Consider the following 12,394-nt stretch of genomic DNA (forward strand, 5'->3'; position numbering starts at 1 on the left):
TCACTGTTGTTTGCAAGGTGAACATTTTCCATTGTATTTTTATATAAGATAAATCACATACAAAGTACATCTCTCTGCTTTATTTTTTCTCACTCTTTTTTAGAACTCTTATATACTTTGAATTATCCTCTTGCTTTTTAATCTCTACTTGCATGTGAAGCAATTGAATATAACTTTGAATTTAACATTTTTTTCTAAATTTAGAAATATTTTTTAAATGATTTTTATTTTGGAAAGATAACTTAAGAGTAATTTAATTTTTCAGAACTTTTGAGCATGCTGTTCTAGCTGCAGGAACAGATTTCCGATCTGACAGACTATGGGAAATGTATATAAACTGGGAAAATGAACAGGGAAACCTGAGAGAAGTTACAGCTATATATGATCGTATTCTTGGTATTCCAACACAACTGTACAGTCATCATTTTCAGAGGTAGGTCGAAAAATCTTTGATATCATTGATTACTCAGGTGATTAATTTCTAATAATTGGATATTCTCTAGAAATGTTTCATATGTTTTTGTTAGATATAAACAGGAATTTTTTCCTTTTTTTTTTTTTTTTTTTTTTTTGCTATGTAATCATAGTTTAGAGAAGAGAAAAATCTAAAGTTAGATAACTGACAGAACTGGAGTTTGAATTTGTTTCTATTTCTTCTCCATTTCAGTGCTAAGGCAGGAAGGAAATGGAGATGTCCATAGACTATTTTATCAAGTTGGTAGGTGTTTACTATAGAAAGGAAGAAGAGGGTTTATATTTTGGTTTCTTTCTCTTAAGTTTGACTTCACTTAGAAGAACAATACGTAGTGGGCATCTAACATGGAATTTAAATTTTGTTGCAAAAATATAGCATGAACTTTTTATCTCTTCCTTTAGATTTAAAGACCATGTACAGAATAACTTGCCTAGAGATCTTTTAACTGGTGAGCAGTTTATTCAGCTGCGAAGGGAATTAGCTTCTGTAAATGGACATAGTGGTGATGATGGTCCTCCTGGTGATGATCTACCATCAGGAATTGAAGACATAACTGATCCAGCAAAGGTAATGACACTTAATCAAAATTTGTTCAGCTCATGAGAAATTAGACCCTTGTTATGTAGTTGTCCATTTAGCTCATATGGTTTAAATATAGATTTAAGGTAGAGAATTTCTTACTGTGAGATACCTGGAAATAACTTAGTTGAGAAGGATTTTTTTACATAGGTTGTGATCTACTAGTCTTATTGAAAAGAAAAGAGCTTAGTGCTGTGATTTATGTCTGTAATTCTAGGGATTTGGGAGGCTGAAACAGGAGGATTGCAAGTTTGAGGCCAGCCTCAGCAATTTAGTGAGGTCCTTAGCAACTTGGTGAGACTATGTGTCAAAATTTAAAAACAGGCCGGGCTCAGTGAGACCCGCCTGTAATCTCAGTGGCTCAGGAGGCTGAGGCAAGAAGATTGTGAGTTCAAAGCCAAATACAGCAAAAGCGAGGCACTCTAAGCAACTTGGTGAGACCCTCCCTCTAAGTAAAATACTAAATTGGGCTGGGGATGTTGCTCAGTGGTTGAATGCCCCTGAGTTCAGTCCCTGCTACCCTGCCCCCGCCCACCCCCCCTCCCCCCATAAATAAAAAACAAATAAAAAGGGTTGGGTAACTTATTTAAAACACCCCTGGCTTAAATCCCCAGTACAAAAAATGGGGGGGGGGCTAAAGTGGGTCACTAATCCTAAGGCAGGGAGGATGGCAAATTCAAAAGCAAGCCTCGGCAACTTTGTGAGACCCTGACTGAAAAAGTGAAAAGGGATGAGGATGTTGCTCAGTGATTGAGTTCCCCTAGGTTCAATCCTCAGTCCTGAGGAAAAAAAAGAAAGAAAAACCGGAAAATGTGTAAGAAATGTAAGAAAGTGTTTTATTAAGAAGTTTTGGTACATAAATTTGAGTTAAAAATAGTAATTGCTAATAGTTATAAACCTACCACTATTCTTAGACTAAATATCTGGATAATACTTAAATGTATAATATGGAAGATTTTTTAAAATACATAACTAAATTTTAACTTGATTTTTTTTCTTTTTTCCAAGTTAATTACTGAAATAGAAAACATGAGACATAGAATCATTGAAATTCATCAAGAAATGTTTAATTATAATGAGCATGAAGTCAGTAAAAGGTGGACATTTGAAGAAGGTGTAAGTGTTTTGTTTCATAATCTTTATAATCTTCAAAATACATATGGGAATAATAATATTTTTCACTTGATGGCAATGACTATTATTTTTTCTATTTATTTTTGTGTATTACAGTAATAAGATGTGTATCTCATTTATTATTACCATTATCAGTTTTTTTTAATTTTTAGTTGTAGATGGACACAATATCTATTTATTTTTATGTGGTGCTAAGGGTTGAACCCAGTGTCTCATACATGCAAGGCAGGTGCTCTACCACTGAGCTACAGCCCCAATCCCCATTATCAGTTTTAATCATTTGCTATTATCAATTTTAGAATCTTGTTGCATTCAGATTTGAACTGCAGTATGTCTAATTAATCTGCACAGTTTTACTATAATTTTTCAAATCAACTTCATTGGTATGATTTGTACAATAAAATGCCCCCATTTAGAGATGTATAGTAATTTTTATTTTCCATAAACTTTATTCATTTTTTTTAAAAGATTTACATGCCATACAAATCACCCACTTTAAAGTGTGTAATTTAACAGTCTTTAGTATAACAGATATGACAATCACCACAGTCAATTTTATAATATTCTTAGTGCCTCAAAAAGAAATCACGGGCTAGGGATACAGCTCAGTTGGTAGAGTGCTTGCCTTGAATGAACAAGGCCCTGGGTTCAATCACCAGCACCACAAAACAACAACAAAAAAATCCACCTGGAACCAGGTACAGTGGCGCACACCTATAATCCCAGCTATTTGGAAGGCTGAGGTAGGAGGATTGCAAGTTCAAAGTCAGCCGCAGCAATGGTGAGGCGCTTAGCAACTCATTGAGACCCTATCTCTAAATAAAATAGTGCTGGGGGTGTACCTCAGTGGTTCATTGCCCCTGATTTCAATCTCTGGTACCAAATAAAGAAAAAAAAGAAAGAAACCACTTAAATTTTAGTTTACCTTCAGCCTACCTACAATATCCCCAACCTCAGCCCTAAGATATCTAGTCTACAGTTTATTTCTATTGATTTCCCTATAATGACCATTCTTTTGAATGGAATTGCATAGTATAGGATCTTTTGTGGCTGGCTGTAAAATGAGTTTTGACAAATATTTCTAAATTGTAATCACCACAGAAGTCAAGCTATAGAACTATTCTATCAACTCTTGGTCACTTTGCAGTGTCTTCTAGGCCTAGATAGCCAATCATCTGTTTTTTGTCACTACTGGTAGCACATATTTGTAATCTCAGGTACTCAGAAGTCTCAGCCAGGAGGATCATATATTTGAGGCCAGTCTAGGAAAGTTTAGTGAGACCCTACTTCAAAACTAATTTAAAAAGGACTGAGGCTGTATGTAGTTCAGTGGTAGAGCACTTGCTTAGCATGCATTAGACCTTGGGTTCAATTCTCAGCACTGCAAAGAGAAAAAGAAAAGTTAAAAACATTCAACAAAGAATAAAATTTCTTATACTGAAAAGTGTTTGTAGTTCCATAAAAAGGACTGAGTAAATGAAAAATGCATTCTAGTCCTCCAGTTTTGAGGAATTGAAGGAATTTTTAAAAATTATGAGATTAAATTTTTTATTGTCATTTTAAATGATTTATATTTCTAATGTGTTTATAAATATTTTGGTGTTGGTATTAGTTTACTTTTATTGCCATGTCATAATGTCATTATAGATTAAACGACCGTATTTTCATGTGAAACCATTGGAAAAGGCTCAACTAAAAAACTGGAAAGAATACTTAGAATTTGAAATAGAAAATGGAACTCATGAACGAGTTGTGGTTCTCTTTGAAAGATGTGTCATATCATGTGCCCTCTATGAGGAGTTTTGGATTAAGGTAAGAAAATTGTATGCTCTTAAACTTGAATATATTATAAACATTGATCTAGTGACTAACCTTTTTTGTACTTCTGTTGAATGTTGTTCATATAACTATATCTGTTGCATTAGGAGATGGTCTGCTTGCAACCAGATTTGACTGCTGCATATGCCAACCTCGTTGCCTCTCTTCGTCCTTCCTTACAGAAACTAGTCTAGTGGTTCAATAAAGGTGCTGAATGGGTTTAAAAATAGAATTTTATCGTTCTGTCACATATTTAATGGCTTGTTCAACTGTAAATTATTCAGTATTTCCTTTTTTCTGTATGTAGTATGCCAAGTACATGGAAAACCATAGCATTGAAGGAGTGAGGCATGTCTTCAGCAGAGCTTGTACTATTCATCTTCCAAAGAAACCCATGGTGCATATGCTTTGGGCAGCTTTTGAGGAACAGCAGGGTAAGAATAAGGAAATTAAGTTGATATTCTTGAGACTGAGTTATTCCAGGATAAAATTATAAGAATTGAGTGTTGAGGGATATATAAAGAAGAATTTCACTAACTTTTTCTATAAAGGGCCAGATAAATATTTTCAGCTTTGCAGGCCATGTTGTCTCTTGTCTAACACCTCAGCTCTGCGATTGTAACCCAAAAGCAGCCATAGACAATGTATAACAAATGAGCATGGTTGGTTACTAATTGTTTTTAAACAAAACAAGCAGGGGGCACAATTTAGCCTGAGCACTAATGTTTTTCAATACCTGGCATAAAGAATATTTCAGAAGTTTAAACAAAAACAAACATTTAATTGTTATTTCTAGGTAATATTAATGAAGCCAGGAATATCTTGAGAACATTTGAAGAGTGTGTTCTAGGATTGGCAATGGTTCGATTGCGAAGAGTAAGTTTAGAACGACGGCATGGAAACTTGGAAGAAGCTGAACATTTGCTACAGGATGCTATTAAGAATGCCAAATCGAATAATGAATCATCATTTTATGCTGTCAAACTAGCCCGGCATCTCTTCAAAATACAAAAAAATCTTCCAAAATCAAGAAAGGTGCTTTCTGAAGCAATTGAAAGAGATAAAGTATGTATTTGTTATTCTTTAGAGTATCTTCATAAATGACCAGTGGTTGGTTTTTCACTTTGGCAACTATGATGAAACATTTGGTCTGCATGTAATATATTTTGTTACAAGATGAGGACAATAGTCCCTCTAAACTGATGTTGCCATTAAACTTATTTTCAAATTGTTTGAATTAAAAGTGAGAAAATTAAAGATTACTGAGTTGAAAAGGGTTGCCAACATCCTGCTACTTCTATTTTCTCTTTAGAAATTTTACAAAAAATTTCATGATTATTAAGTAAAAGAGAGGGGTTGGGAGAACATTTTATAAACAAAAGCCTAACAGTAGCAAATGTAGCAGGGAGATAATTGTCCTTTTCCAAAGAAGTTCCTTTTATATAATAGTTGGTAACATATTGGAACTTTCATTTTCTAGGTTTATAGCTATTGCCAGGTGAGTTTGACTCAGGTTTAAGCTAGACATGGTGGCACACACCTATAATCCCAGCTCCTCAGAAGGCTGAGGCAGGAGAATAACAAGTTTGAGATCTGCCTGGGCAATTTAAGGCAGACCCTGTCTCAAAACAAAAAAAAACATTAGAACTGGGGGTGTAGCTCAGTGATAAGAGTGCTTGCCAAGAGTGTGAGTCCCTGGATTCATTCCCCCAGTACTGCTTATAAAAGTTTGTAACAAATCTTTTCTGTCTGTAGTTTAGGGGGGGAAAAAATCAGTGGTTATAGTTTAACTATTTAAACTATTGGAGCTATGGAAATAATTCTTTGTGTTTTGTTTTCTAATTGTCATTGTTGGTCAAGCCATATTAAATTCAAGAAAGGATTTATTCACATTTAACAGTTTTTATACTTGAGTAGGGTATCACTACCTATCAGTATGCTAGAGATTTTTTTTATCTCTTTAGTTGTAAGCTGAAAACAGCTAACCAGGTTTAATACTGAATTTTTTAAGTTGAAACATAAAATTTAAGGAATTTTAAATCTCTAATTTAGAAATGTTAATTGATACTGCTTTTTACACAGGAGAACACGAAGTTATACCTCAATTTACTTGAAATGGAATATAGTGGTGACCTCAAACAAAATGAAGACAATATCTTAAATTGTTTTGACAAAGCTATACATGGCTCATTACCTATTAAAATGAGAATTACATTTTCTCAGAGAAAAGTGGAATTTCTTGAAGACTTTGGCTCAGATGTTAATAAGTAAGATCTTAATTATATTATCTGTTTGAAGGGTAAATGAGCATTTTGGGGATGGGAAGTTGATGATTATTACAGAATAATATATTGTTAAATTTTAAAATGTTTGCTTTGATTACTTCAGATACATGTAGGAGTAAATTCAGTTTCATAAATATATGTGTGCTTAGCAGGAAGACATGGTTTGTTTTCCCTTCAGAACTATTTTACTAGTTTTATTAATTTATTTAAAAAAATTTTTTTTAGTTATACATGAACACAATATCTTTGTTTATTTATTATTATGTGGTGCTGAAGATCGAACCCAGTGTCTCACATATATGCAAGGCAAGCGCTCTGCCACTGAACCACAACCCCTGCCCCTATTTTCCTAGTTTTAGAATGACAATTTAAACTATGAGTGAATGAGAAATGGTAGGAAGAAGTAGTCTCATATGAAGGGAAATAAAACAAGGATTGAACCATGAAACATAACATTTAGTAGGTAGGTCACTAAACATAAATGGGATTAATTTGGAATAGGAATGACACTTTTATTTTGAGATTGGCGAAGAGGGTAGGTGTGGTTGGTCCCACAGATCATGGTTAATGAATGACCTCTTCTTCTAAGCATTATAAAAGACTGAAGTTGAGGGTGGGTAGAAGGGTTTGCTCCAGATTTGGGGAAAAGACGTGTTTGATAAGTTTGCTACATAGAAGAATAGAAATATTGGCAAGAACACTGGTGAAGTTCCAGTCTTATCTGATTCTAGTAAGGAAATATCTCAGTACCTGTTTTCCATATCCTTTCTCTAATTAATTTGATTTCCATTGAAACCAGTAGAGAGAAAAACAGATTTATTTGTGTATCTTTGTATTTTTGGTGGTTTTGTTAAATTTCAGTTCGAATAATACAGCTACTAATAAATTTAAGTGCTTGGATTCATTCTTTTTTTTTTTTTTTTTTATTGGTTGTTCAAAACATTACAAAGCTCATGACATATCATCTTCCATACATTTGATTCAAGTGGGTTATGAACCCCCATTTTTTACCCCAAATACAAGTTGCAGAATCACATCGGTTACACATCCACATTTTTACATAATACCATATTAATGACTGTTGTATTCTGCTACGTTTCCTATCCCCTACTATCCCCCCTCCCCTTCCCTCTCATCTTCCCTTTCTACCCCATCTGCTGTTGTTTAATTCTCTCCCTTGTTTTTTTTTTTTTTTCCCTTTCCCCTCACAAACTCTTATATGTAATTTTGTGTAACAATGAGGGTCTCCTTCCATTTCCATAGTTTCCCTTCTCTCTCCCTTTCTCTCCCCCCACTCGTCTCTGTTTAATGTTAATCTTTTCCTCATGCTCTTCTTCCCTGTACTGATCTTAGTTGCTCTCTTTATATTAAAGAAGACATTTGGCATTTGTTTTTTAAGGATTGGCTAGCTTCACTTAGCATAATCTGCTCTAATGCCATCCATTTCCCTGCAAAATCCATGATTTTGTCATTTTTTAGTGCTGTGTAATACTCCATTGTGTATAAATGCCACAGTTTTTTAATCCATTCATCTATTGAAGGGCATCTAGGTTGATTCCAAAGTCTAGCTATTGTGAATTGTGCTGCTATGATCATTGATGTGGCAGTATCCCTATAGTATGCTCTTTTAAGGTCCTCAGGGAATAGACCGAGAAGGGCGATAGCTGGGTCAAATGGTGGTTCCATTCCCAGCTTTCCTAGGAATCTCCATACTGCTTTCCATATTGGCCACACCAGTTTGCAGTTCCACCAGCAATGTACAAGTGTACCCTTTTCCCCACATCCTCGCCAGCACTTGTTGTTGCTTGACTTCATAATGGCTGCCAATCTTACTGGAGTGAGATGGTATCTTAGGGTGGTTTTGATTTGCATTTCTCTGACTGCTAGAGATGGTGAGCATTTTTTCATGTACTTGTTGATTGATTGTATGTCCTCCTCTGAGAAGTGTCTGTTCAGGTCCTTGGCCCATTTGTTGATAGGGTTGTTTGTTATCTTATTGTTTAATTTTTTGAGTTCTTTGTATATTCTGGATATTAGGGCTCTATCTGAAGTGTGAGGAGTAAAAATTTGTTCCCAGGATGTAGGTTCCCTATTTACCTCTCTTATTGTTTCTCTTGCTGAGAAAAAACTTTTTAGTTTAAGTAAGTCCCATTTGTTTATTCTTGTATTTAACTTTTGGGCTATGGGTGTCCTATTAAGGAATTTGGAGCCCAACCCCACAATGTGTAGATCGGAGCCAACTTTTTCTTCTATCAGGTGCAGAGTCTCTGATTTGATATCTAGCTCCTTGATTCATTTTGAATTAACTTTTGTGCATGGCGAGAGAAAGGGGTTCAGCTTCATTTTGTTGCATATGGATTTCCAGTTTTCCCAGCACCATTTGTTGAAGATGCTATCCTTTCTCAATTGCATGCTTTTAGCGCCTTATCAAATATAAGAAAGTTGTAATTTTGTGGATTGGTCTCTGTGTCCTCTATTCTGTACCATTGGTCCACCTGCCTGTTTTGGTACCAGTACCATGCTGTTTTTGTTACTATTGCTCTGTAGTACAGTTTGAAATCTGGTATCGCTATACCTCCCGATTCACACTTCCTGCTTAGAATTGCTTTTGCTATTCTGGGTCTTTTGTTTTTCCATATGAATTTCATGATAGCTTTATCTATTTCTACCAGAAATGCCGTTGGGATTTTGATTGGCATTGTGTTGAACCTGTAGAGAACTTTGGGTAATATCGCCATTTTGATGATGTTGGTTCTGCCTATCCATAAACCGGGTACATTGCTTGGATTCATTCTAATATTTTATAATAAATGTAAAATTCATAGCAGTATAATGAGTATAGGCACTATTTTTTTAGTTGTAAATGGACACAGTATCTCTATTTATTTTTAGGTGGTGCTGAGGATTGAGCCCAGTACCTCACACTTGCAAGGCAAGTGGTCTACCACTGAGCCACAACCCCAACCTGGTACTTTTTTAAATAGGCGAAGAAAGGGAACTTAAGGATACACTAAGCAATTTTTTTTCCAAGGTCCCTTAGCTATATTACTTTGGGGCTAGGATTAGAATCTGTTTCCATGTCTCTGCTCTTAATTGTGTTCCATTACTGTGTATATAATGTCTTCTATTTTACACTGCTGAAGGCATACAAAGGAAAGAGATAATGTAATTTTACCTTTTAGTTGAATGGTACAGTTCTCAGAGGAAACATAAGTGAACATAAATGAAGCTTATAAGGGAGGTGGTGGAGCCTCATTTAGCTACTCCTGGATTCTAATGATAATTGAGGAGAAGACAACAATGATGGAAGCAGATTAAAGTTCATATAAAAGTAATATCTATTTAGAAGGTTTGGAGAAGTACTGAAAGTGTTACTTTTTTTTTTTTTTTGGTAGTGCTGGGGATTGAACCCCAGGGCTTCACACATGCTGGGCAAAGCATTTGGCCACTGAGCTAGACCCCAGCCTGGAAGTATGATCTTGATTGTGCTGTGCCTTGAGAGTTCAGAGAACATGCAGTAGTTAGTTCACAATAGCAAGCTATTTTGAATTTGGACCAATGATATCTAATGACATTATTTTGAAAAGGCAGTAATAAGCAGACAAAAATTAAAGATTCAACAAAAAAGATGTCATTCAGGTCCTCACAGTTGTAGGTATAGAGATTCCAAGTGTAAGGACTAAGATTTGTTGTAGTTAAAATTAAAACAGAAAATGAATATGAAAAATTAGCCACTTACAAATTTATATAGGCAGTTTGCCTAAATGAAAACATATCTTTAAAAAGTAATGTTTGTAGGGCTGAGCTTGTGGCTCAGTGGTAGAGTGCTCGCCTAGCATCTGTGTGAGGCCCTGGGTTCTATCCTCAGCACCACATAAAAATAAGTAAATAAAATAAAGGTATTGTGTCCAACTACAATTAAAAAATAAAATATTTTAAAAAGTAATGTTTATTGAATATTCCAGAGGATTTTAATTTTTCCCCTTCTTCCTTAGGCTTCTTAATGCTTATGATGAACATCAAACACTCCTAAAAGAACAGGATACTTTAAAAAGGAAAGCAGAAAATGGGTATGTAACTTCATAAATCACAAAGGGGTGCTTAAAAGACATTGTGAAAATTTTTAAGTGTTAGCTTAGTGTTGTGGTAATTTAGATACTATTATATTTATGACTGGGGATTGACAAAGAGTAAAGGCCTGTAGCCTGATTTCTTGGCAGCCTCCTCCTTAAGGTCCCCACTATGGGTCACAAATGCAAGGCAGGCTAGTAGCAGTGACATGAGTGCAACTGCTTTGTCTTAGGAAATTTAAAAGTAGTGTGTAGGTGGGTGATATACATTCCATTTTAGGTATAACTGCTCAGCTCTAACTAGTGTTATTCAGGAATATGGACACTGTGTAGACATCGTCTTCAAGTGAGAAGTACAGATTTTTATAAACAAAATACCTACCTGTGGGCCACCTCCAATCTCCAGGCCACTATTTTCCCACCGCTGCCATAAAGACACACAAGTATGATATCTTAGTGATAGGTCAACCAATGTAGCTGGAGGGTTTTAGGTTTGTAGAGAGTGGAAAGTGAGGCTGCAAGTCTCTTGGGGGCCAGAGTGGAAAGGGATTTGATTACCTTGCTAGAGAAATCTATTATTTAGGCTGGCGACTACTGAGAGTATTTTGAGGAGGGCAGTGAACAGCACGATCTGTGCTTGGAGCAGATAATCTGGGTGTCAGTTGACGAACATATTAGAGAGGTCACACATCTTATAGAGATATTAGGTGAAGTTCTTTGGATAGATGATTGAACTTGAGGGATTTCTGTGGAAAAGTTTATACTATCAAGTTTAGTTTTCAGCTTATTAAGCCATAATTTGTCCAGCTATACATTTATGCCACTAGGTATATCTCCCTGTCACTTTTGCTTCAGCCAGAATGGACCCTCCCTCCTCCCCTACCCCATCAAAAAAGTGTTGGAAACTCTATAAAACAAATATATGCAGATGACATTCATCTAATAACGTTCTTCTGTGGAAGTTTTATAAGTTTACATTTTGACTTTCCATAGATCAGAAGAACCAGAAGAGAAGAAAGCACACACAGAAGACACAACTTCATCTTCTACTCAGATGATTGATGGTGATTTACAGGCAAATCAAGCTGCATATAACTATAGTGCCTGGTATCAAGTGAGTCCATGTTAATTGTTTGTTCATATTATTAAAAGTGTATAATTGTATAGCCGATTTCTGTGGCCAAGTCTTAGAACACATTTATTAAATGTAGTTGCTTTAATTTTTATTTCTGGAACTCAGCCATAGTTCAAGTATGCTAACATATTTATTTTTATTTTTTTTTTTTAGTACAATTATCAGAATCCTTGGAATTATGGACAGTATTATCCCCCCCCTCCAACCTGATGGGAAAATGTAAATTTCAGATGGAATATGTTAAAAGTATGAAATTATTTTTTTTAAATGAGGGATGTAAACAGAGCATAAGCTTGTTGTATTTGATAACTTGTCTTCCGTTTCTGTGTAACATGATTTGTTTAGTAATAGGGGAAAATGTCAGTTAGTAGCTTACCAGATACTATTTCCTACCATTTATAAAATTTACTTTTTATTGGAGAACTATTTTTTTTATTTTTTCATTAAGTGGTCTAGAATTCTTTTGCAATGCATTTGCAACAGTTTTGTAGCCTTAAGTGTAGGGAAAAACTGACTGCAGATCAATGTCAGTATAGTACAAGATTCTGAAAACACACAAGGGCTGGTTATTAGGGATTTACCTCCTTTGTAAAAACAGACAAAAATGATTTTTACTGTTGCTGACAAGGTTGTCTTGAGTGTTTCAGTTATACTTGTGAACTTGGATGTTAACTGCAGAAAAGATACAATATTAAAATATGCCTTGGATTGAGAAAATGTCATGTTTGCATCCCTTTAATAATGAAAATCATATCAGAAGTATGTTGTTCCAGGAGACTTTGTATTTAGATTATTCATGTAAAACTGTGAGCAAGCTTTCATTTTGATCAAACTGATCATCTTCATTTTTGTAATAAAACTGAAGACTCATCCAGCAATTGTTTATGAATTTATTTTG

General features: G+C 35.0%; 1 protein-coding gene and 1 non-coding gene across 6 annotated transcripts in view; both read left to right on the top strand.

Annotated features, from left to right (window-relative positions):
- Prpf39 (pre-mRNA processing factor 39) overlaps window positions 1-12,374 on the top strand; it is a 33,091-nt gene extending 20,717 nt beyond the window's left edge. For all 5 annotated transcript variants that reach the window (XM_046460877.2, XM_058584508.1, XM_046460878.2 and 2 more), the window contains 10 exons: window positions 266-433; window positions 877-1,042; window positions 2,063-2,170; window positions 3,836-4,000; window positions 4,314-4,440; window positions 4,803-5,071; window positions 6,089-6,273; window positions 10,287-10,361; window positions 11,355-11,475; window positions 11,650-12,374. In XM_046460877.2, the coding sequence (XP_046316833.1) occupies window positions 266-433; window positions 877-1,042; window positions 2,063-2,170; window positions 3,836-4,000; window positions 4,314-4,440; window positions 4,803-5,071; window positions 6,089-6,273; window positions 10,287-10,361; window positions 11,355-11,475; window positions 11,650-11,706 (1,441 nt within the window). In that variant the 3' untranslated portion in view covers window positions 11,707-12,374. The remainder of the gene's footprint in view (window positions 1-265; window positions 434-876; window positions 1,043-2,062; window positions 2,171-3,835; window positions 4,001-4,313; window positions 4,441-4,802; window positions 5,072-6,088; window positions 6,274-10,286; window positions 10,362-11,354; window positions 11,476-11,649) is intronic.
- Window positions 5,132-5,217, top strand: LOC124104835 (small nucleolar RNA SNORD127). The gene has a single exon (XR_006855526.1). It is a non-coding gene; the product is annotated as a small nucleolar RNA SNORD127 (small nucleolar RNA).
- Window positions 12,375-12,394: the final 20 nt, after the last annotated feature.

Source organism: Marmota monax, unplaced genomic scaffold, assembly GCF_021218885.2.
Source record: "Marmota monax isolate L192 unplaced genomic scaffold, Marmota_monax_Labrador192_F-V1.1 WCK01_AAM20220418_F8-fsc00001, whole genome shotgun sequence".
Classification (NCBI taxonomy): domain Eukaryota; kingdom Metazoa; phylum Chordata; class Mammalia; order Rodentia; family Sciuridae; genus Marmota; species Marmota monax.